Here is a 26979-nt window from a genome sequence, read left to right on the forward strand (position 1 = left end):
CAAAATTCGGCTCATGGGTCATAGTTTGCAAGCCCCTGCTTTAGATAGCTCAGCACGCTGGAAGAATATTTTCCTTCCCTTAATTCTTCCTGATACTTGCCCCTACAAAAAATGGTCAATAAGAAGCACAAATTAAGACAAAGACTGAACCAGATAAAATCTCTAATAAAAAGTAAAACCAGATAAAGGGCCATGGAAAAACCTTATGCTATCCTTCAAATAGCCTTCTTGGATCCATTCAGTGCTGAGGTTACTTGTATGGGAAAGTTAAACCTGGTTGTTTAAAACTCACGATGTTTTCTTCCAGAAGGCCGTGGTCGGGATTCTCAGAAGTTCTGCAGACTATGGTGAGCAGCACCTGCTGTGTGCATTTCTAACAAGAGATATGCTAGACTGCCTATTACTAATAAAGAGGCCTTCAGGAAGTACTCATGACATTAAACACACTGCAGGACCCAAGTCGAGTGGCAGAGGGGACAACAGCAATGATTTGAGAACATGGGCATGTGAAAGGAAAGATGACATGCTGCTTTAGGGGCATTCACTTCCTTCTGTATGTTTCTCTGCACTGTGGAGCTGTCACTAATGTTGCCTGCGGGTAGGGTTCCCTCCGCCCTCCCTTTGCAAATCCCAGTCAGTGACTGTAGTCACACAGATGCTGAGAGCCCATAAAGCAACACTCAAGATAAAAGACTGAGAAACTGTGTCAGAAGTCTGTGTGCTCCAGTAGAGCAAATGAAAATACTGCCAGGCTGAACCCTGAGGAGGATTTCAAGCAGTGCCGCACCACGCCCGTCACGTTTCTGTGAGGCCTTCTGCCTGTCGGTCCAGCACATAAGGGAGGTTTCAGATTTCCAAGACCAATGTGCCCGCAGTCTTCAAAAATTCAGCAAGTGCTATTTTTGCCCCTGCTTCAAAGAAATTTTAAATTAACACAGAGCTCCTTATTAACCTTTGTTAACTTACTAAATAGTAAAACTCTAATTACTTGCAAATGAACCAGTTTCTAGAAGATGAGAAAATAGACATAAGAATTTTTTCCACATTTAACATACATTATTCTCATTAGTAGTATTCTTTATAATGACTCTCATGTGGTTAACTTTAATACATGAAGTTGCTCACGAAGTATTACTAATTAGCCTTCTATGTTCTGACTGATGGGTCCACATCTGTGCAGAAATAGTGACCTCACAAGTCCTCAGGGAGCAAAGGTAGTTGGCGTTGCTCTCGATCTGACAGAATTAGATGGCTTGTAAGGTCTTATCTGACCCAGATATCAAAGGGCTCTGGGCCAAGGAGATCAAGATGGTACTGGAAATGGTCTTTATCCGTGAGGAGTTTGGTTCCGGTGGGGCTTTTGTGCCCCCATTTGCACAGGAGATAGAATTCTGTAAGCACTCAAAGAATATCTTTAAACTTGAGAGGGAACTCATCCCCTAACCTAACCAGGATCAGATAAAAGTTTTGATCATATCATGCCAGTGACTAATGATGACAATAGCCTTCCTGGTTCTTCAAGACATTATCACACCTGCTTCTTGTAGCACCTTCATTCCTTTTACCATCCAACCATCCATCATCATGCACCTACCTAAAACACCTGCCCCATCATGATAAATGCCAATGACCTTGGCAGGGCTGAACAAACAGGGATCCAGATGATACAGTAGTTGAATGGTGGATGAGAAGAGGAACAGGAGCTACGGGTGAATCAAAAATGAGAAATCTTTAAACAGGAATACAAAACCTGCCAGAGTGGACTCTCGCTTCACACTGACACCCCCAAGCTCCTTACAGCCTATTTAAAAATGAAAAACAAAACAAAACAAAGCCAGGACACCTCACTAACCACGAGAAAGCACAGTAGGCAGACTACCACAATAACAGAATTATGGATACTAAGAATAAGCATCACTTTCCAGACACATAACAAGCCAGAAATTCTAAGGGCTGGCCACCACTAAACCAGATGAAAATTACTGACCAAGGTGATCTTTCTGTACTGGACACTTCATTTTGTAATGCCTTCTGGGACAAAAGCATTAAACTACCCCAAAATAATAGTAAGTGGAGATTCAGGATGATTCTAGCATAATCTCAGTCTTAGTCAAAAACAGAGAGCTTGTGATCACTAACATGCCCAATCACATGAACTATTGGAAACTATTTCTTTAAATCAAGAAAGTTACTAAATTTAACTTTTCACTATGTTCACTGACAAAAGATATTTTCTGCCAATCCAGCTCAATCTGAATACTTTGTGTCTTACTTTGTGGCTTTCATATTTATAGACCATGATTCTTACAAGAAATTTCATAAGAGGTTCTAAAGCCACAACATTAGATACCACAAAGTCTGCAAAAACTTATTTTTTAAATTGTATCTTCTGTTAGAATATTATATGCAATTCAATAAACTAAAATAGTACATTTTATATAATACAGAAAGCTTTTAGAACACTAAATCTATGAGAGGAGGCTTGAAAGCAGAGAAGTCAGGAAATAGTCACTCAAAAATCTTTTGCCCTGAGCCACTGTGGAATACTGAATGTCAAATAGCAATTGCCACATCCCTGTGAGTTGTGCTATGTATCCTGTCACTGTGATACAAAGCACACTAAGCAGAATAGTCAAATGATGGTCATCCGGTCACGCAGCCTATGGCTAAAGAATCACTCTTCCAAAGTCACGACTGTGGACTGTCATAAAATCTAGCAAGGTCACACAAAGAGGAGGGGGGAGCTTTGTTTTTAACAATCTTTAGCTACATCCCTAAGACAGGGTCAAGCATGTTATAAGTGTTTGCCCTTGGTCGTGAAAAAACCTATGGATCAATTAAAAGAAACGACTGCCTCGACTGGGAGAAAAAAAAACAACAACCTTAAGTATCCCCATTGGAGGCAAGTCAGGAACATCTTCACCCTACGTGTAAAAATGACAGATATTCTCTGGACTTAATTTGTCACAGCTACTACAATCATCAAAGCAATGTAAGAATTGGAAAGATATTTTTTAAATTGGGTTAAAAAAACAATCTCCCTTGCTCCTTCCTCTCTTTCCTGTTACTAGAAAATAGTATAGTATAGAATTATATACTTAAAATAGGTATATAAATTATACCTCAATAAAGTCGTTCAAAAAAACCCCACAAGAATGACAATTTTTACACTTTTGCTAAAAATTATGACAAAACTCTGCATGAGGTTTTTTTTTTAAATTTCTTCATTTATTCATCAAACATGTATTGAATAATGAGCATGTACTCAAAACAGCTTTGACCTCACCACCATGCTAGGTTTAAATATCTGATGGTTGGGCCTTTTCCAAGATCCCTAGGAATTTGGCAGTAATCAGACTATTTATTAATCCATGCGCTTTTGAATGAGGGACAAAACAAGGCCGGAACTGGCAGAGAGGGAGAGTTCAAGGATTTACACTGCCCTCCGTGGGGCCCCAAGAAGCATCAGTAGACTAGACACTGCTCTCGCAGGCTAGCTAGCAGCAGAGAAATAGTTCAGCCAGTCCTCCCAGGGGAGTCAAGCCAAGGAGCCTTCTTGTCAAAGAGCAGGTGCTCTCTGCCCCACCACCAGCTCTGGGATACAATTCTAAAACTTGCCTCACTCCCTTAATTGAATTCTTATAACATTAAGTAAGCCCATTAATATATACTAAGTTTATAAAAATTTAACAATGCATAGAAGACAGATATATCCAAACTCTGTGAATGCTCAAAATTTGTACATTTTATTGCAAGTGAAGGCACTTTTTGGTCTCGAATTTCTTGTTATTTTAACACTATTTTCCAATAAGGTAACATTAAAAATAAAGGCTATGAACGTCAAAAAGAAGCAGAATGTAGAAAATCCTGCGGGCAAGTAGAGAAAACTTGAGTTTTCTCCAATGAAACCCCACGTATGTCTAAGAAATACATTAATTTTCTTAAAGACAAAATAGCTTGAATGTCAAGGCGTCTACATTTAGACTTTACGTTGTTATTTTTTTAATCTGGCACAGTAGTTCTGAAGTAAATTGCTCCAGAACGCTGCACACGATTACAGGCACACACGCTTGTCTAATTGCTATATGGATGATCCAAGGGATTTTCCAAAGTCAGGAGACACTGAGGACTCATATTCCATAAAATTTGCACATTGGCATGGATGTTAGAATGCGGAGGACGTTAATGAACTGACTATGAGCTCAATGAGATTGGATTTCTGAGCTGTTTGGCTTCTCGTTTTTTCTGCTTGAAGATAATCACCGCTGGTATTTTCAAACTGCACTCGTCAGACGAGGATCTCCAAGCATCTTGCCAGCAAATATTCATCCTAATTGTTCTCTCAGGAGGTAGACCAAAAAACAAATCATATCTACATAGGAATGAAGTGAAAATTGAGCTTAAGAGAGTATTGGCTTTTCTTTCCATAAGACTTTAATGACCAATTTATTTGGCAAACATTATACTGAATGTCGATGCTTTGCAAGTCACAGATGCACGATGAATGCTTTCAAACTGCCGACTTTTATAACTTGAAAGGGCCCATTTTAAAGCTGTGACTCATTTATGAGCCTGAAAATGCTATATCTGTATGTATGAATCAGACCCTGGAAGTACAAGTTTACGAAGTATTACATTAGCATCAACCACAAATTACAAATCCATTGATGAAATGCTTACAGTTTACTTAGCAACAGCTGAAACTTGAAGTGGTAAGAAATAATCTAATTATCTCATATACTGTAATAAATCAAGGTGGCAGCAGGATGTTTCCTCAGCCCTGCAATGCATATTTTATGACTACTTTTACAACTTTTGAAGAAACTTGATTACAAGGAACATGTTTCAAATTTGAGTAAATCAACAGGAAATAAGGCATCTCCCACGGTCAGGACTTAAAAAAGAGTAGAGTCTCCTGAAAATACAAAATAAAATCAGGGACCGCAGATCAAGAAAACAAATTGGAGCTTGAAAATGGAGCTCCTCATCCCTCTTTCTCCTGCATTTGATCCTATGTAAATAATAATAATAAAATAGAACAGATGAGACTTTCAGATCCCATTTATCTCTTCCTCCTTGAAAAACTGGCTTATGTCATACAAAAAGCAAAAACTTTTTTGAAAAACTAAAACTTTTTTGAAATGAGGAACTTGAAAATTAGAACCCAGATCATTTAAGCATTCTAAACAATTCATCACATTGAAACTTAAAGCTCAGTTTTATTTAAAATCATACTTTATCTAGAGGAAATCATAAACGTATGATCTTAGAGCAACAGATTCACACCTGGTCACAAAAAGGTAACCACCACAATGCTGAATTAATTTCCTAGATGTAAACAACTACTGTGCTATATTTGGTTTCATTGGTTCTCAGGAATAAGGGTATTCATTTTACCTTAGTATGCACAAAATTGAGATGATATTCAGTGCCCATATTCAATAGAAAGTGGAACCCCAATTCATACATCCTCTATGAATTGGTGCTAAAAGCATGGAAATCTGTGTCATTACAAAATAGGATATTCTCACCCTACGAGGGCTTTCCTTAGCAACTCCATAATACTATTAGAAGACATAACCAATCCTTGTGTTAAAAGCAGCTATTTTATATGAAGTGTATGTTGGATAAAGTTTTATTATGGAGCATGATTTGACTGTAATATTCAATATACTATGCTACAATAAAGTAAGTTTCAACTGCACTTCAGAAATCATCTTCCAGGCAATTAAAAAAACACAGTGTAAGAGACTCTTTGTGACCAAGTTAAACAAAAATAGAGAAAAATGTAACCTGATTAATCAAAGAAATGAAACATACTTTTAAAACACTAAATAGTAGATTCTAAACATAACTGAAACTCCATTCCTCAAGTTGAAAAACAAATAGCAAACCTATTTTCATCTATTAGTTTTTAGTGATGGAAAGAATTTATTCTTAATTCATCTAAAATGCACTTTAGACTATTAAAAGCTATTCAAAACAAGTTCCATTGTTTGCTTCTCCAATCTCCCCATTTGAAAAAGGATAAACCATCCTTAAGTTATTTTTAGAAAATTTTCCCTCTTAACAAATGCATGCTAGTTAATGCTCATTTAAACGTTCTTAGAGATAGAACAATGAGATAAATAAGAACGGTAAGTTTATTTGGCCACTAACTTCTTAACTAAACCAATCTTTTCCAGTAACAGAAATCGTGCCAGCATCTCTCGATTACCACCGATTACTCCCATGTCTGCTTTCCTGCTTGGTAACACTGCCCCCAAAGTTCTCAGCCCCCTTTCTTTCCACCTTCTTCTTCTCCATCCCAAACTCAGCCCCCTCCCACACACTATGAAACTTGTAGCAAAAAGGAACAGAACACATTTTACAAAGAAATATTTTTTAAAATTCTCCAACTGTGCAGAAAGTTAAAATCCCTTTCTTTCTCTGACACTTCAGTATTGACATATGCCAACTGTGTTTCCCAGAAGATGTAGCCCAATAAATGCTCCTTTCCCCTCTTGGATATGCCTAATGCACATTCACATATTAAATGCTCTGACAACCCTTATAGTGAAAAAGAAAAAACAAAACGCTTTTCTTTGTGTAACACAGCACCATCCCACAGTATCCGGTCCTACCCCTTGCAGAACAGCTTCCTCTAAAACTGTGTCCAGTGAAGCACACTTTGGGTTAACACACCCATGCTATCTTTACAAAACCAGGGAAGCCTCAACAGGTGCAAGTCATGATGGCATAATTTCCAATTTTCAGGACCCCAAGCTCTGGGGTTCAGACTGCTTCTAAGACATAAATGTTCTTGAAGTTTCTTCTGAGACATTTGATTAAATGCTTTGGCCTACGTCCACATGAACACAAGATCACTTAACAGCACCAGGCCACACTTCTCAGGCTGCTTCAGAAGAGAGTTTTCTTTCCAGACCTGCTGTCCACCTCAACACAAGGCCGACTGGAAAAGAGAGAGAAGGGACACTGTGGTCTGGTCTGGGGCAGCCTCCTCCTGACAAATGTAGGCCACAGAAATAATGCCAGAGATGTGCCACTCTGCTTCCCCCTATCACTCCCCCCCCAAAAACAAAAACAAAAACAAAAACAAAAACAAAGAAAGAAAAGAAAAAAAGAGTTTTTATCACTTAAAGGTAAATCAGAGGTGCACGATCTGCAGGGAAAGTAATACCACCAAGAAAAGATGCCTCCTATAGGATGCCCTCCTCATTAGTGGAGAATTCCAAACCAAAGAAGTAGGAGAGTTATGTGTTGTATTAAGTATTGCAAACTTCAAAAAAGGAAGGAAAGAAGGAAGGCAGGCTGGTCAGAAAGTAAACATCTAAAGAAGTGCAAGATGTGGATGACGTCATATTCAAAATCAACTTTGTGAAAAACTAAGCAAATGTTTTTATGTCTTTGTATCTTACCAGTCACAATCTGGAGATTTTGTGCACCAAAATGGAAAGTTTAATGAAAAAGGAAATGTGGAAAATCTTCTACTATCACAGTACTGGTTAATGATTTTATTTTCTTTTATACATTTGCACAATTATAAAATGTTACCTTTGGAAGAGGAAAGCTTATCGATCCCTTTAGTTCACAATTAAGAAACTAAGGCAAAAAGAAGTGAGCTGGTTGGCCTGACGTCACTCAGCTCCTAAACTGTACAACTGGGACTAAATTCCAGTGTCCCAGTCCAGACTCTGATCGCTCTCCCTCCCCAACCATGCCATAGATTTGTTCCCTTTACGTATCTGCTGGTTGGTCTCTCATTCTTGATATAAAATGGATAATTTTCACTTTCTAGTGCCTTTTTATGTGAAAACCGGAATGGTCTGTCATCTAGCAATCTCAACATGTTAAAAAACACACATACTTTGGGCTGATGAGATTTGGAACAGCTTGCCTCAAGCTTTTTGTATTTAGCAACAATAGGTTAAAACAGCTGAGATGAACTGTTTTTGGAAAGAAAATGTATGGGATGTGCACAATTTTGAGGCTATTTTAAAAGAAGATGCATGAGGAGCCACCCATACAGATGTATATATTGTTAAACTATGCTTTCACCTCCATTGTCACATTATCATATATAACTTTTAGTTAAGAGTAACCTTCATAAACTAAATAGGTATATCAACTAAGTTTACAAACTTTACAGGTACATCTGCTCCACAAAGTATCATAAGCATCTAAATATCATGATTGCTAGGACAAAAAGCATTACCATAAGGAGTCTATGTTTCTTTAAAAAGAAAACTTTAATCCCTCAAATGCCATATTTATGTAGAGAAGTTCTAAAAAAGGTTCAGATGCATAGTATTAAAAACTAGCCCCTGCAGAATTTCTGGTAAAAACAGGTGGTTTCAACAAACATACTGGCCTTAACTCCCTCCCTAGACCCCCTTAAAAGGACTGTAAGTAATTTTAAAACAAAGTATGAATCCATAAGGGCAAGAAGAATGAGTGACAAGACAGTAGTAAAGAAGCTAGAAAGGAGAATTCTAGACCAGCAGTGGTGAAAAATCAAGAAGCGACCATATTTGCACTAAGAATCAACCCCCACCCTTACCCCTCCACACACACACACCAAAGACTCAGGAATTCTCGGCATCAGTACCTCTGTAAGTGGAGATAATGACAGAGCTTTAAATGTGAGGACAGGTTCAAATACTGTATAAAAGCAGTTAGATCCCCAGATTCCCTCTTCCACTCTGTAACTGGTAATGCCTTTGGCCCGCCTGGCAGAAGTCTGGACGTTTATTGTCTGGAGAGGTAAAACACACCAGGTCTGTGGGCTGACTGCAGGGCATCAGGCACTATAGAGAGCAGGCCAACTGGATGACAACTAGGAAAATAAATCAATGCTTGCATGTTAACTGTTGAGACCTCTTCTTTGCCCTATCAATTCCCAGAATGCTGTCACTCAGGCTTACACCTTCATGACAGGAGAGTAGAAATGACCTCCCGTGAGCCAGTCAGATTGTTTAGAGAAAAGAGAAAATTTGTAAAGATACTGAAATCAGTGTTCCATGCCCCCAACACTCAAATTACCCTGTAGTGAAGCCCACAGTCGACAAGTTCTGGATTTGTACAGAAAACTTCCAATCAGCTCTTTAGCGCCTCACTCTTAAGTATGAGCAGACAGCCAAGGTCACCTACACACTTAAGGAAAGCTTCTAAAATAAAAGCCAAAATAAACAGAAAAATGAATCTTTGGGGAAACAAAAAATATACAAAGAGAAAAAAATTTCAAAAATATTCATTAACATCTCCAGACAAATAAAACAGTACATCTAAGAAAGAAAAGCCTGATGCTATTTTTAAAAAATGGGCATTTAGGGATCAAAAAATGAGACACTGGAAATTAACATATATTAAAGAAGAAATAATATCCCAATAGAAAGTTTGAAAGATTAAACTGAGGTTATCTTCCATACACTGAGCAAAAACAGAGATGAAAACAATACAGAAAGAAAATAAGAAAATTAAAGAACTAATACAGGAGGGCCAATATCCACACAACAAAACATGGGAACAAAAATCATTAAATAATTCAAGAAAATTTTCAAGAACTGAAGGACACTAATTCCAAGATTGAATAGGCCCACTAAATTCCTAGTACACTTGATTAAAACACATTCACACCAAGACATTTCCTTGTGCAATTTTAGAACACTGATCCTTCAAAGCTTCTAGAAAAAAAAAGCATCAAAAAATGAGAATAGCGTCAGACTGCTGAAACCTTGAGACCAGAGGAAAATAAACTCTTCAACATTCGAGGGAAAGTGATTTCCAATCTAGAGTTTTATATCCAGCCCAGTTATCAATTAAGCATAGGAGAAGAATAAAGGCTGCCATACCTGCACGGTTTCAAAAAATCTCTCTCTCTCAGATACTATCTTTTCTCAGAAGTTACTGGATGATAGATTCTGCCAAAATGAAGGAATAAATGAAGACAGAGGAAGAAACAAGATTCAAGAAAAAAGGTACTCAACATAAAAAAAAAAAGGCAAAGGAAATCCCCAACATGATAGAGAAGGAGGTTAGAAAGTCCGAAGAATCACTTCTAGGTGAAATTAATAGGCTGCCTAATATATATGAATCTAGTAAAAGGATATTTACATAATGTGGGAGAATTTACAGATGCTAAGCATATAGAAAACTACGCAGGTAAAAAATAAGCAAATAAAATGAGGCAATTAAGAATTCCAGAGAAAATAAAAAGATGTGCAGGAAGGGCAAAATGATTCTAATATACCATATGGTTCAACTAAAAATGCAGCTAACATAGTCATAATAATGGGAACATGGAATATAGATTATTGGTGTTTATATAACTTATTAGGAAGATGGAAATTACTTTTTTGGGGGGGATAGAGTCATGAAAGTGGTGTGTGCCTGTAAGTGAAAGACAACTAAAACCTCAAATTCCATAAAAATCTGGATGCGAAATCTAGATGTAGCAATATAAGCAACATACTTTAGAAATGTGGGAAGTAATTACCAAAGAAAAAGCTAAAAGAATTTAGAGCGATTACTTCTGGAAAGTATAAATGGGAGAGGGGTGTTGCGGGTTTGCTATTTTTGCAACAACTCTCATTAGATATTTTTCTTCCTTAAACCAGCTGCATATATATAAACTGGATTTTCAAAAACTAAATTTAAAAAAATCTAGCTACCACAAAAACCAACATCTTAATACTTAACAGTTCTAGAAGCCTCTAAATTGTTTCTATCTGTCTACTGCTAATTTCCACTTGAATTTCTTAACCAAGGTCACATGAGGTTTCCTCCTTCATTATGATAGAGTTCTTCCCACTTATGTAACAAATTTACTTGTCTTTGTTTGTTAAATGGCAAGGTTAACATCACTGATGCTATACCTGATTAATTCAGATTCACTGAGCAGCTTCTGAGTTCTGAGAATGTGGGTCCAGCTCTAGGCCACCGGAGCTCTTCAGACAATAAAACAAACACACACTTCCCCTTGTTACTAATTGTTGAGAGTTCAATAAAACTGAATATTATACATTAGCTCCTTATCAGTAATCATGTGAACACTATTATAAATAGGTACTACAGTCAACAAAACATTCTGAGATATTCCCTAAAGACATCTTGCTTCACCACTCTTCCACTGGCTTTCTGTCTCAACAATAATCAATGCTATAACCAGTGAGGCAGCAAAATGATTCAGTATTACCATTAAACAAACATTTCTGATAGAAGTCTCCTCTATAATTTGTAGATCTCCAAATTTTGACATAGATTATAAAGACAGCCCTCTATTGAAAACTGCTCAAATGAGAAAAAAAATACATACGTATCAAGGCATTGCTGTCTGCAAAAATCTTAAGAAAAGTTTTGTCACAGTCATTTAAAAGAAGCTCAGCGGAGAATCCAAAATTTTCAAGAGTGAGTCACCATGTGCCTCTAGTCTAAAATGTGTTCTTTCTCCCACTTTCAAGGACACCATATGGCAAATCATGTTCTCAGGAAAAGAAACAAACTTACCTTTCACAAGCTCGGACAGTCCATGCGGCAATTATCCATAATGAGATACTAAAAACCAAGAGTACAGTTCCTGGGCATATAGTCATTAAAGTCTTCATAACAAAACGCGTATTGAAGTTTATCTTATTAAGTGCTCCAATGCTTCTAGAGGAGGCATCAGTGAACAGTTTGCTATGTAAAAGCATGACTCTGGCAATCAGATAGAGTCTTAAGAACATTGGTATAGATAAAATAATATCCACATCAGCGGTGGTTGTGGATGGGGCATAGGAGAAGGCAAGCCGGGCCGTCCATGTGAACGTATAATTCCCAGGTATGGGATGAATAGCACACACCAGTATTTCCAAGCAGATGAAGAAAATACGCTCATAAGTCATGGCTATTCTCCAGTCATCTGCTCCATTGTCCACCATGAACAACTGAAAAAATAAAGTAGAAAATCAGCTTCAGTATGGCATGAATGGTCCACAAGTGTTAGTGCAGATTTTAAAAATACATAACAGATGACTTTTAGCAATCATGGCAAGCTAAAGGTTATAACTTTTAAATGCTAGCCAGGTACACTATTTTTAGAAAATGGTATCGGCACAAAGGGAGAACTTCATTTTGTAAAAATTGAAATTAAAAACTTGCTACACACAAGCTGAAATGATTTTGGAGTCCATGCTCCTGGACAATCATGTAAGTAACATCATTTTGAAATAAAGGGCTTGGGCCTATTAGTAACGCATCCCCCTTAGATGAAGTCAGATGCACTTGCCTTATCACAAGTTCTTCTCCTCTTGCAAGGTCTGGGTCTAAACTCTTACACAATTCTAACTATATTCTCAGTGAAAGCTATTTAGGGTGCCTCTGCAATCAGTTATACCCTGCAATGCAACTATACATGAGCATTCCTACAAGAAATCTCATTCTTGGCTTCAGAGAGAAAATCACAAGAGACCACAGATGAATGTGGCAGAAACATTTCTTCCAGCTTCCCCACTACCACTCTATTTTCTCTCTTGTCCTCTATTCTCCCTTAGCCTTCTCTTGGATTATTCATTTGTTTTCAATCTTTCTTTCTTTAATGATGATTCCTTTTTCCTATTTCTGTTATTCCTCACACCACAATGAAAGAAAACAAAAAGAAAGAAAAAGGAGACACCTAGATAGATAGATAGATAGATAGATAGATAGATCGATAGATAGATAGACAGACAGATAGATTGATAGACAGACAGAGTAAAGGGGACAGAAAAAATGTTCCTTGTCTTCCCTGGCTTTTCAGTAAACAAGTCCACCAGGCTCTGGAAGTCCATAAACAACCAGAGGCATTTGGAAATGTGTGGTGACATTTCTGATTACCACAATGACTTGTGGGGGCTACTGGCATTTAGAGCCAGGAAGCCAGGGGTGCCAAGCACGCTGCAATCCCAGGAGTCCCACGCACATGAAAGACCTGTCTGCCCAGAATGCCAACAGCGCTCCCCACTAAGAAAGATGACATATTCTTTGCCTTTTGGTAAGTAACCAACTTAAGTAGAAAGCATGAAGTGAAGGCAGCCCAAATGAGAACAGTGCATTCTCAAGTAAGTGAATAGCAAAAGGTTGGCAGAGCAGATTTCCACTACAGTTGGATTCTACAGACTCTGCTCTTCTAGAATCAGGAGAGTAATTTTTCCACCATTTAGATGGTTACTAATTCCCATTCTAGATTAGTTATTCTGCAGTTCATAACTACTTCCCATGCTATTATTCAAACATTGTCATCAGTGTTACTTGGCAAGGACAGGAATTTGAGGACAAAAATTACCACTTCTTTCTGGTACCTCGAGGAGATGGAGAACCAGCAGAATCTCTCAAAAACATATTAAAATTTTAACAAATTAAGTTAGGGAAACATAATGGCTTTAGGTATGCATTTATCACAACTTTCCATCTAGGGACCTTAAAGTGTTTGACACATGCTAATAGATGAGAAAAATCATATTTTCCCAGTTTCCAGTAAAGAAATAGATCATAAATAAAGCAGGCCACGTTGGCTATGGAAATAATCTCCTTCAGTCTCACCACTTTCAATATCATGTTGGTATAAATGATTTCAATAATAAAGATATACAGATTGTGTAGATAAAATGGAGAAGCCTTCTAAACTTTCTATCAGTATTTACTGAGTACTGTATAACTCTAAAGGAGTATGACCCCCAAATCTCTTAAGACGTTTACATCCAAAGGAATATGTCCCTCAAAATAGCTATTTTGAGAGGCTATATACGTTTCAAAGATGCTGTTGTCACTCTTTGGAAACTGCTCTCAGGGCCTGTTACAAGTCACATAAGAAAAACAGTACTGTTATTTAGATTCTTATTTCCATTTCTACTGAAAGTGGTATTACCCAGTTTGGTTGTCCACTTTCTTCACTGAACTTGGCAAAACGTCAAATCCACCTCCAAAGGGCTAAGAATCACCAAGACTCCAGACAGTCAAAAGCTGTGCTGCAGATTCTGAGCACAATTCCAAGACGGGCTTCCCCACACCGTTCTGGGCCACAGCAGCATAAATGCAGAACAAGTACCCTCTCAGGTAACTGATAAAGAAACGCCAATTTGGATGTGTAATTCTGATATATTGCTCATAAAAAGTGTCCTATCTTCCCAGGATAGCACTCTTTCCAACACTCATAGCACACCTGCTCCCTCTGACGTCACTCTACTCTCTCTTTTCAGCCTCCTTTTCATTGCTTCCTCTGCTTACTTCCCTAACTACCCTGGGTCTCTCGATTCGTTCACATCACTGCAACAATTATCTCATGGGCATTCTCAGCAGCCTCCCCATTATCTTCTGAGGGGCCTGTCCAGGCAACACCAATCCAGGACCTGCAGGTGGATGAAGCCACCACACCCCAGTGCCTTCAAGCTCAGCTGAACCCTCAGCCTCACCTGCCATCATTCCCGTGTCCTCCATAGCATCAGTCACAAACAATCATCTTTCTGCTCAAAGGCCACCTTTGTTCCTCTCCCTCTCAGCATGCTTTCCCCCAATATCAGAAATACCCTCTATTTTATACTTCAGCCACAAACTTGCCTATATATCACTCTTTTCTCCTTATTTCCCTTCTCTTTTGCTCCCCTGTCTAAAGCAATGTTACATCAAAATCCAGTTCACCTGCATTGAAAGCCTGGTTCCTGTGCTTCCTCCCTCTCAGCAGGCAAGTTCAAATCTCCACTGTTCACTAGAACAAAGGACCACAAACAAAGGAGATCCCCCTGTGGCTCTGGGTGGGCCACAGGTGGTGTTCATTTTCTCAATTCTCTTTCATCCCCCAACACCCCACCAGCACTCCTCTTGCTAAGGTCACTAAAGATACCTTAATTATGAAATCCAGTCCTTCCATCTTAACTTTTATCTTACTTGATCTGTCTGACATTAATCACTCCCTTCCTTCCTAAAAAAGATCTCTTCTCACGGCCTGTGTGACATATTGTTTTTTTCATCTGCAGCCACTCTCAAGGATCCATCTCAGTTTCCTTAAAAAGCTACCTTCCTCCTCCCCATCACAGTACTCCTGCTCTACTGAGCCTCCTCATACTCTACTTTCCTGAATGATCTCTCCCATGCCTTCTGTCTCCACCACCAGATGCCTCCTACTGGAAGCCATCCTCCATCCTCTAATGACCTTATTAAAATGTAGATTATATAATCCTATTGTTGCCAAGATTAAAACCATTCAAAGGCCTCCATTTCACAATCTGGCTTTCCTATCTCTTCAACCTCATTGCCTATGCCTCCTCTTACATTCCCCTCTGGTTGCAGATTCCGGAACACAGTCCCCTAACCATACTTCTGTGTCTCTGTACATTCTATCCTGTGGACTAGAAAGTCTTTCCACCCAGCAAATTCTTATTCCTTTAAGATCAAACTCCACAATCACTCCTTTAGGACATTGTCCATGCCCCAGCCAAATCTGAAAACTCCCTCCTCTGTTCCACCATGATCCCCGTGTGTGTGCCTCTTATTCATGCTGCCACAGGAGACATAAGGATTTCTCTGTAAGATTGTCATCCCTACTTGTCCTTGAGGCTCCTTGAGGACAGGAACCATGTCTACCTAGTGGAGAATAAGAAATGCTTGTTAAATAAACTGGCTTGTTATTTCTACTTTAATATTGACTATCCTAATCACAGGATAGATTCTAATATTAATTAAATATGCTCATGGAAGATGGGAAGACTAAAGAATAATACAAGTGAAATAAATCTATGACATCTTTCAAACCTGTAGAGAACACATCCTACCAAATGCTAAGTCATTGCTGCAGCACAATTTTGTAATTCCATAGGAAGTCCAGATCATATTCTTCAGTAACTTCTCCAGAAAAATTTTCTATGACATAGTCATTTTTACTAATCAGGGGTTTACTCAACACCTGAAATGATTTTATTTTTGGTTTTGTTTTATCAGAATATATATTTCAAAGCTAAAGTTAAGGGAGAAATATTTTCTTATACTCTCCACATAATCCTCACACTTAACTGCTGCTTATTTCTTTGTTCACTCATTTATTTACTTAATACCCAGTGTGCTGAATACTCATTATGTACCAGACATTGTGCCATGTACTAGCCATACAATAAGATTTACAGCAGACAGAGGGTCTGCCCCACAAAACTAACTTTCACCAGGAAAGAAATAGAAAAGTCAAGAAAGCAGACTTAAAGCAATTTAATAAAGTAATTATATCTGTGGACACTGCTATGAAGGAAATAAACAAGAGATGATATAGAGAACAACAAAGTGGAGGTGACAGTAGATGCGGTCATCAGAGAAGGCATCTGGAGAAGTACCATTTAAGGGGAGACTTGGATAAAGAGAAGAGCCATATAGACAGCCAGGAGAAGAACACTGTAAGCAGAGGAAATAGCACATGCAAAGTCCACAGGGTTTATAAAAACTTAGCATGCTTCAGGAAATAAAAGAACACCAGAGTGGTTGAAACTTAATGATCAAGGGGCAGAGTGAAAGCAGGTGAGTTTGAAGAGACAAATAGGGATGTGCAGGACTTTACTGTCTGTGGTATCAAGACTGGATTTCATTCCAAGTGCAGCAGGAATCCGTTGAAGGGTATTACGCAGAGGAATGAAGGGATCTAATTTACAGCTTACAGGCCTCATCCTTACTGTTGTGGGGAAACAAGAGTAGACAAGAGAGGATACATGTTAGGAAATTCTCTGACGTCTGATTGGTTGCAGTCAGTATCCCCGTGACCTAGACCAGTGGGGTGGAGGTTGCCATGGAAATGGAGATGTGGGTGCACTAGAGATATAATTTGGAGATCTTGCTAGAACTTGCTGATGGGCTGAATGTGGGAGTAATAAAAGAAAGAGAAGAACCATAGATGGCTGAGTTTCTACTCTGAAAAACAGTGGATGACTGTGCCATTTCCTGAGTACAATCGACGGGCAGGGAGGGGTTGGAGAGGAAAGAAAAGGTTCCATTTTGGCTACTGTCATTTGAGTAGAGATGCCAAGTAGGCAGCAGTATATGCAAGTCACTCAGAAGAGAAGTCTGGACTTAATAAATTTGGAAGGCATCAGTATTTAGGTAGTTTTATGAGATCAAAGGGAAAATTAAAGAAAGTGAAGAGAAAAGGACAGAACACAGGCCAAGTCCTGAGGAACCCAAAAGTGGAGGGCAGCTGGAAGGTCAAGCCAGTCTGTGAAGTAGGAAGAACAGAAAGTGTTGTTCTAGGAGTCAAGGGTGAGGGCTGTCAGTTACAAACTGTAAAATAATATTCACCAGATTTACAAATACGTTAATGCACTCAATATCCCATACACAAATGAAAACATTCTAAACATCAGTTATTCAACAACTGATTTCATGTCAAGTATTAAAGTCCAACTGTAAAAATATTCCTATTATATTCCACATGATCAATATAATCTGTGTGATCTGTTTTATGCTTACTTGTCGGGGAGTCAGAGTTATCAGAATGACAGATACTCTAACATCTCTATATTCATTTTTCCTTTTTTTTTGTTTTTGAGGAAGATTAGCCCTGAGCTAACATCTGCCTCCAATCCTCCTCTTTTTGCTGAGGAAGACTGGCCTTGAGCTAACATCCATGCCCATCTTCCTCCACTTTCTACGTGGGACACCTACCACAGCATGGCTTGCCGAGCAGTGCCATGTCTGCACCCGGGATCTGAACCGGCTAACCCTGGGCCACCGAAGCGGAACGTGTGCACTTAACCACTGCACCACCAGGCCGGCCCCTCATTTTTCCTTTTGATGTTGATAAAAGAAGAAAAATTTTAGGGAAAAAGCATGACAGTTTAATCTACTTTAATTCTACAGCTGTGGCTAACGGTCTTCACCAGAAGTCTAAAGTCTAATAAGAGAGCATGCCCTCAGAATATATTCCACCACAAACTTGAACTTTCCAGTGCAACTGTTTTATGTTTGCTCAGATACCCAAAATATAATATACTTCAAGCTCATTGTCCAAGATGAATTGACAGTTAGAGTCATCAGTAGGAAGAGAGTCCCGAGTTTAGTGGGAGGGGCCTGCTGCATGATCAGGTCAGCTGCTAGCCTGGGGACTTTTTGCTTAGCCAGCTCGGAAATCGAGGGACTCAGCTGCAGAAGCCCCAGTCACCTTCGGCATGTGCTTTTCCTCCTCAATGAGGCTGCAAGCTCTGTGGTCTGATCTGGGACAGTGTCTTACACATCCTGTCTTTCCTTTCTAGTACAGAATCCAGGGCAGTGCTCCACACAAAAGTAGTGGTGAAAAATACATCCTAAATAAAATAATTTTAGTCATGTATTTGTTAAGAAAGTAAGTATACGTAGAAGGGCCAGAAAAAACCTGAAAAGGAAGAATAATAAGGGAGAAGCAGCCCTGATAGATTAAAAAACAAATTAATAAATAAAAGCACGTGGTACTGGCACATAAAATAACTGAGAAGCCAATGGAACAGAACAGAAAGTTCAAAATAGACCCAATCAATACCCTGGGGATTTCACAGTATTATAAAGGCAGACAATCAAATCAGCGGGAAGAATGCAGTTTATTGAAAAGTGATTTGGGGACAACTAAGTATCCATCTGGAGAAATAGACAGTTGAACCGATGTCTCATAACAAATACATTAAGAAAAACTCCAGGTGGATGAAACACTTAGATATGAAAATGAAACTACCAACAGGTTAGAAGAAATCATGTAAAAATTATTTTGTAAGCTCACAAAAGGGAAGGTCTCTTAACTTTACAAAAACCCCACAGCCTTAAAAGAAAACGTTGATATACTTTACTACCTTAAACTTTTGTTTTCTGCACCTGGCCAAAACAATAGTAAAAACAAACACCAAAACTATGGGGAAAATGTTCACAATACGTATCACAAAGGACTAATTTCCCTAATTACATAAAAGTTCCTATAAACCCTTAAGAAAGAGACAAAAAGTCCAACAGAAAAATGAACAAAGGATACAAACAGCAGATCATGGAAAAGGAAATAAAAATGGCTCTTAAACCTATTTTAAAAAAAAGATGCTCAATCTCAATTATAAGAGGAAAATGAGACACCATTTTTTTGACTTGCCATGTGGCAAAAGGTCTAGAAGTTTTACAACACACTATACTAGTGAAGGTGTGGAGAAGCAGGCACTCTCCTATATTGTACGTAGACGTGTAAATCAGCACAACCCCTGAGGAGGGCAATTTATCAGGTCACAAATGCACACACTCTTTGACCACGCAATTCCATTTCCTTAGATGAATTTTGTCGTACTGATACATTTGCACGTGTGGTAGTGAACATATACAGCCATTTGTTACAAGATTGCTTGTATATTAGCAAAAGAGTAGAAGTAATCTAAATACCCACTAATAGGTAAAGAGGTTAAACAAATTAGGGACGTCCACAAAATGAAATAGTGTGTCATTAAAAAAAGATGAGGAAAATTGTTATGTACTATTAAAGAAAGTGGTCTAGTAAGTCGCTGAGTTAAAAAAAATGCAAACTGTATGCTACTATTTGTGCAGTTTTGTTAATGGGGAGAACATATATTTGTATTTGTATGTGCATAAAAGATCTCTGAAAGAATATTCTAGAAATTAATGATGTGTTGCTTAGGGGTGTTAAACTGAGTGGCTGGGATCAGAAATGGAAGCGAGACTTTTAATTATATAATCTTTACTACTTTTTATTTTGGAACCATGTAAATAAATACAGATAATTAATAATAAGAGAAAATGATTGTTGAAAAAGAGAGGAAGGAAAAATGAGAATGAATGAGGTCGTTAGACATTCAAATGCATCCTCACAAATAGTCTTCATGTGCAAAACGGCAAAACTAGAAAGTAATAACTGACATTCACAATGACAACCTACAAAACCAAACACACGGAATCCAATTTATATCTAAAATATTCTGCTTACTCAGGCAAAACCTTGAACCATTATATTACATAACTGTTTTCAACAGCATGAAGAAAAATAAGTAAGATTTCTTGGTTAACCTTTAAATCAAATATTCAATAAAACCGAGCTCTTTTTTTCACTCAGTTATCGAATGCTTCTATTTGCAAGGTTCTGTGGACACACAGATTGAAAAGCCTCTCCGTGTTTGATAAGGAAGAGACGTATAAATGAATGATTACAGTACCTGTGGAAATTACCATAACAGAGGAGTGAAGAAGACACTGAGGAAATAGAGCAGAGGGTTCTGGGGAGGCTACACGACAGAATAGTACGTGGAATAGTGCCATCATGGAACAGTGCCCACCCCTCCTTCCACAGGGGCTGCCCGGACTCTTCATATAACTCAGGACTATAAACTTCCAATTTCAGTTTTAGGACATTTGGGAGATAATGGCCCAAAAGAAAATGCACAGCAATGTGTTCATCCAAAAAAGAGGCCCCTTCTTTAGAAACTAGCTTTTGGATGAAACAGAGTGAAAAAGCCACTACAGAGGCAAGCCAAGTAATGAGGTTTTTTTCTTTACTAAAGCATTGCCAAGGCTCAGGCAACAAAGAAGTAAGACCACAATTGCTTGTCACGGTTTAGGTCAAAGAACAAATGGAGAAAGAGAGAAGACTTTCAATGGTCTCACTGAGATTTCCTCCAAGACCTTCAGCCCAGAACTGTAGGAGGAAAAAACAGAAAAGCTATGTTCACAATTCACCAGTCCTGAGCAAAACTGGAAAGAAACAAGCAAAGCTGATGTTTGTCGTTCCCTCAACACCATCCTGTACCCCCTCTTTTGGAGCCTCCTGCCCATTCCAGCAGCCCTGTGTACTCATGCCGCCCGGAGAGTTTTCTGAGTCCAAGGAGGAGGATGCGAAAATTAATGCACTAAAGTATTAATCACAGAATTGCTACTTCCCTGGGCGAAGAGTGCAGAGAAAAGAACTTGCCTGGAATGCAGGAAACCAAGGATCAGATTCCAAATATTTAAACATGTTATATGACCTTGGGAAGTCATTTAAATTTCATGGAACTTAATTCAGCTGTAAAATGGAGATAACATTATTTGCTGTCTCGGAAAGCAGTTGCAATGATGAAATAAACACATATGATATGTTGTGGCCAACACCATTAACTGGCCAGCCCAATGCCATTCCCATCCCTTTTCTGTCTTGCCCATGTCCATTACAGAAGTACCCACTTCTCCAGACTCTTTTGCATGTGTATGTAGCCATGTGACGCAGTTCTGATGGGAAGTCATAAGCAAAAGATTGTTGGAGGACTTCTTAGAATGTCTTTGCTTTCTTGAATAAAAATGACATCTGCCTGGCATAGACTTCTTTTTTCCCTTCCTCCAACCCTAAACAGAGGTGATGACTGGGTCTGCAGCAGCTATCTTGTGATCATGAGGAAAAGGTCAAAAGAATCACAGTAACGCCGGCCCTGACATCTTTTAAGTCACTGAGCCAACCACCACCTAACCTATTAGTTTAAGTTACTGTTAGTTGGGTTTTCTGTTATTTGAGCAGCTAAAAGTACGTCTACATTTAATTTAATGTACATTAAAGTGCTGTGTAAAGATCTATAAAGGATAAGGAATAATTATTAATGTAAACACCTCATGGAACAAGTAGCCAACAGTTCAAAAGGGATGCATCTCAAATACTGAAATTTAAAACACAACAACTATTGAGTGGTGGAGTTATTTATGGGAGGGAAGCTTTCTTCATGCCTTTTAAATATCAACCAACTGCTCAGAACACCCAGTTGTGTGACTCATAGGAAACACACACACACACTTTGGAGACAGAGAAGCTTGGATTTAATTTCTGGCTTGACCACTTACTAGCTAAGTGGTTCTGGGCAAGATACTTAATCTCTGTAAACCCCAGTTTGCTCATCTACAAAAAATAAAAACAATGAAAACCTTGTATGATTATTAGGAGGCAAACACTCATTCTGCTGACCTTAGCAAAAGTGACCCCATGAATAAGTAACAGTACTCTATGGACCCTCAAGAGGGGCAAGTACATGAGTTAGATGTTAACTTGTGATATGAAAATGGGAAAACAATCATGGAAGAGGAGGAAGGAAATTTGGCAAGGAAAGACAGATTACAGCAAAATCAGTATTGAGAGGAGTTCTAGAAACTTCAACTGTACCTATTTTTGAAAGAATTCTTATTTGCTGAAACTATGAGTTTCTGAAATTCTTCTCTTCTGACTTAGACAGCTTTGTCTACAGAACTGAAGGTGGAGTAAGCAGAGATGGACAGAGACACTAACATCAGTGATTGTAGCTACCAGAAAGGATGAAAATCAAGATTAGAAGAAATGAGAAACTGGAATAAAATTTCTCTATGGTCCGTTCTTTACTAGGTTTTTATTGACGTGCTTACATTAATTGTCTACAAATTTTGGTAAGCATCCTCAAATAATTTTTGGAAGCTGATAGGGGATAAATCAAAAGGAAAATAAAATAAACTTGGTAAGTCCTAAAGCCATGAAATAATTGAATATGAACCTACTCATTCGATTCCAAAAATTTAATCTGAGGGCCGGCACTGTGGCCTAGTGGTTAAGTTCAGCGTGCTCCACGTCAGCAGCCCGGGTTTGGTTCCTGGGTGCGGACCTCCACCACTCATTGGTGGCCATGCTGTGGCAGCAACCCACACACAAAATAGAGGAAGACTGACACAGATGTTACCTCAGGGCCAATCTTCCTTAGAAAAAAAAATTTAATCTGAAATGATAAAAACTGTATATTTGTATTTGAAGCATTATAGTAATTATCGCTACACGGCTAAAATGTATTATCATCATCTTAGTTATTTTAAGCACTCAAAAAGCTAGTTAAAAGCCAGTTCACATTTATTATCTCATTTGCCCTTATAAGAGTCCAATTAAAGCAATTGAAAGAATTTGGTCACTGTCACATCGTGAGTTACTGAAAAACCTGAAGCTAAAGTTCAGGTCTTCCAACATTCACATCATATGACAGGGGCATCAACCTGAACTGAAAAGTTGCATGCAAATCAAATATTTATAAAGCAAATAAACGCTTACCCACTAATTTACATTATGATTTCTAAAATGTCCCATCTTTACTCCCTGATGATCTTAGATGACAGCAGCAACTTGCACCCCTGCTTCTCTGGCACAAGCAAATATTTAAATAAACTTGCACGTTACATTCAATGCCCTGTGGTAACAGAAATAGACTACTTCCTAGTTTAGTCTTCCAAGTTAGATATTCTTCATCCCGAATATTTCTTTTAACTTTGCTTGTAAAGAACCCCAAATTGTGCACAGTAGTTGAGATGAAACTTGAAAGCTGTTTTAAAGTGTGCTTAACTCACCATATGTTAATGAGGCCAGGCACTGCTCTAACCTTGTTATGTGTATTAATGCATATAAAATACATAACCACTCGAGAAGGTAGATACAATTACCATCCCCATTTTAGGAATGAGAAAACTGAGGGTCAGGGGTAAAGGAACGAGCCAGGTCACATGGTGTTGGTGTATGGGGCTGGGATATGAACCTGAGAAATCCAGCTTCACAACCTGTGTCCATAGGAAGTATGGACTGCTGCTCATCACTTACTTAGGCAGTTATAAAGCAATTTTAGGAAGAGCACCCAGACGACGTAACAACAACATCAAAGGAACCCAGACATCAGCGACAAGTTTGGTTATCTAGCACCCTAGCATTCAGCAAGGAAGAAACAAAGAATATACAACAGGGAAGGAAATAGCAGAGTGAAGGAAGATAACTATTTCATTTAGCAAATCCATTGTAGTAGGAAGTACTGGCAGAGAGGAAAGACACACACACACACACACATACACACACACACACAAGCAGACACAAGGTCTCAGAAGACCCAATAGTCTTAACTCATTTAATGAAAGACCAAACAATCTTATACACCTCAGTCACCAAGAGGACATCATTGTATTTCAACACATTGCAAAATCTCATGTGCCAAATAAATGGTGCTGACTTTAACAAAGGCTCCATGAGATTTAACTGATTCTGTTTTTGAAGGCAGGGGTGTACAGAATTGTTATACATGTGTCTAAATTTTAGAAATATTTCTATCCAGATTGTTAAAATAAAAATCTAAGAAACAGAGAAAGACAAATACCACATGATCTCTCTTATATGTGGAATCTAAAAAAAAATTGAAGCTTATAGATACAAGAGAACAGACTGATGGTTGCCAGAAGTTGGGGGAGAGTGGGGGGCAGGAGAAATGGGTGAAATTTGTTTTAGTTTAAATAACTGAAAAGAAAAATGGGCAAAGGACATAAACAAGCAACACCAGAGGGAGAATCAAAGAGTGCCAGGCAGGTCAGCACTGCCCCACAGACTGCCCCTTCCGAAGGACCTGCCTTCCTTCTGGCCTCTGGAAGGGGCAGCCATATGAGTTCATTTGATGGCCTGGGACCCACCAGATCCTCAAAAAAAAAAAAAAAAAAAAAAACTGATGTGGAATAATTGATTATAATCCCCTTCACAGTTCTAAAAGAAAATAAGGATCAGCCTAGAAGTCTATAGACAGGTAAGCTATCTTTCAGGGGGAAAAAAAGGTGAAAGATATTTTCAGACACAAAGATTAAGAGCAGAAATGGCTGCTAAAAGATGTGCTACAGGGACTGGCCTGGTGGTGTAGTGGTTAAGTTCACACACTCCACTTTGGCCGCCCAGGGTTCATGGGTTCAGATCCCAGGTACGGGCCTACACACCACTCATCAAGCCATGCTGTGGCAGCATCCCACATACAAAATAGAGGAAGATGGCCACAGGTGTTAGCTTAGCAACGGTCTTTCTCACACACACACAAAAAAGATGTGCTATAAGGTAGAAGGAAACAGAAGCCAGAAGAAATGAGCCGGAGCAGCAAAGGAACAAGTAGGCATGCTAGTAAGTCCAAATAAAAACTGCCTGAAAATAATTACAATCATCAACATAATCATAATGACTAATTTGGATGAGGTTGGGAAAGCAAGATCGAAATAAAATCCTGGACATCACTAATCTGGATGGAGGGAGGAAGGGAGATTACAAAGAAGGGTCATTATATTGTATAGAAGAAGGATAGAAATTTTGACTAACTTCAGACACCGCTAAACATACATATTTGCTAAAAATTTAAGAGTAACCACTAAAACAAGGGAAACAAATTGTATAACATCAAAACCATTAGAGAAAAAAATGAATTTAAAAAAAATCCTCATATCACCTAACATAAGGAAAGAAAGGAGAAAGAAGCAGTAAAAAGAATTAGGAAGTCAAAATCTATGTCAGAAATAGGTACAAAAATAACAGTTGAAAATGAAAATGAACTAGACAATACATTCAAAATGTAATGCTGAGTGAAAAAAAGCAAGTTGCAAAATAATGGGTACAGGGTAGCATCTAGGTGAAATTTAAAGAATACAAATACAATAGACTGTTTACAAATACAGTTATATTTGGTGGACATGTGAGAGCCTGAACTGGAAGGATACACACACACTTCTGAATGGCAGTTGCCTCTACGGACAGAAGGAGGAAAACAAGAGTTGGAGGAAAATGAAGAATATTTCAACTTTGGCTGTAATGTTCTTTTTCTCCTATGATAAATAAAATCTGGGTGGAAAAAAGAAACAAAAACCTCTACTGCCGTTGGGCAGAAAGCTCGAGAGCCTCTGGGAAGGAATACTCTGAAATGTCAGGGAGTCTAGTCTCCGAGGCTCCCTCGCAGTGCTGGGCTGGGGAGCCCTTCTTTTTTCTTTTCTCATGCACAACAAAAAGGCTCTGTTGGAGCTGAACCCAGTGAGGAAGCTGTGAAAGAAGCAAGTCCCCAGAAGGACTACTCAAGCTCAACTGCTCAGTCTTGGCAACTGGGAACACATCCCAGATGCATGAGAGACAAGCACCTGAAGTCTAAGTACAAACCGCAGGGAAGAGTTTTTCAGCTGTTTTGTATTTTTTATTTTTCTAAGCTAAGCCCTTGAAGTTAGTTAGAATGGAACATTATGAAACACGTGAAACCCAGGCAGATGACAGCCCAGGTTAAACAAAAATGCACGAAGTTGTAGCTTAGTGTTTAATTCCAAAACGTCCTTTTTGAAACATTCTACTTTATTTTTTCTTGGCTGCCATGTGTTGTTATATTAACAATGACTTTCTCAGCTTTAAAAACAAGACCAAATAGCTATTAAGTTGTAAATCTGTTACAACTCGCCATGCCTGTATTTAATTAAATCCAAATCACTGGGACTACCTCTGATCATCTGCGTGGTAAGACTGATCAGTCAGAGCCGGTATTGGTGGTTTTTAATAAAGATTATCAATTTGTATTTTCTGGATTCAAATCAGGCAAATATGCTTTCTTTGTGCTGCACTAAAATAGAAATAGTCGGAGGGGACACCACGAAGTTTGGTTTTCTCCAGAACCCACATCAGATCCATTTTTCTAGCCTAATGCTATGGGGAATGACACACATCCAGGAGGTATTCCATGATCGCCGGCTGACCTAACACAGACGTCCTGCAGCCTAAAGGTAGAATGTAGAAAATAAGAAAGGTAGAAAGTAAAATCTATATACTTAAGGAAGCTTCTTTACCAAAAGGCAGAATCCCCAACCTGTTGATCAATCAGTGGTGGTAAAGGAGAGTGGAACCTATCCGTGGCAAAATTATTCTGAGGCAGAAAGAATGTATTTGTTGCCCTTTTAGTCAATTAGTTCTTTACCTTCTACACAGCATCACTGTCCCTCCTTATATCCCTTAGGTGTTTATATTAGGGACACAGAGATTAAGATCGAGAGAAAGAAATCTCTCTCAACCTTTCAGATGGCGGGAATTTTAAAGTTCTGTTATTCTTTCGAACACATTAAATTCAAAACGAAGATTAATGCCAAGATGTGATATTGATGATACATGATTTTTTAAACTGTGGAGAATACACTAAAAGCTGAGGAAAAATAAAGAAAACCAGTTTACTATATGTTTATACACACTAAAATTTG

At 38.5% G+C, this 26979-nt stretch overlaps 1 protein-coding gene across 2 annotated transcripts in view; it reads right to left on the bottom strand.

The window, feature by feature from the left end:
* The window catches only part of KCNN2 (potassium calcium-activated channel subfamily N member 2), a 133561-nt gene that overhangs the window by 81482 nt on the left and 25100 nt on the right, over positions 1 to 26979 (bottom strand). For both annotated transcript variants that reach the window (XM_046667572.1, XM_046667573.1), the window contains one exon: positions 11506 to 11924. In XM_046667572.1, the coding sequence (XP_046523528.1) occupies positions 11506 to 11924 (419 nt within the window). The remainder of the gene's footprint in view (positions 1 to 11505; positions 11925 to 26979) is intronic.

This window comes from Equus quagga, chromosome 7, assembly GCF_021613505.1.
Source record: "Equus quagga isolate Etosha38 chromosome 7, UCLA_HA_Equagga_1.0, whole genome shotgun sequence".
Classification (NCBI taxonomy): domain Eukaryota; kingdom Metazoa; phylum Chordata; class Mammalia; order Perissodactyla; family Equidae; genus Equus; species Equus quagga.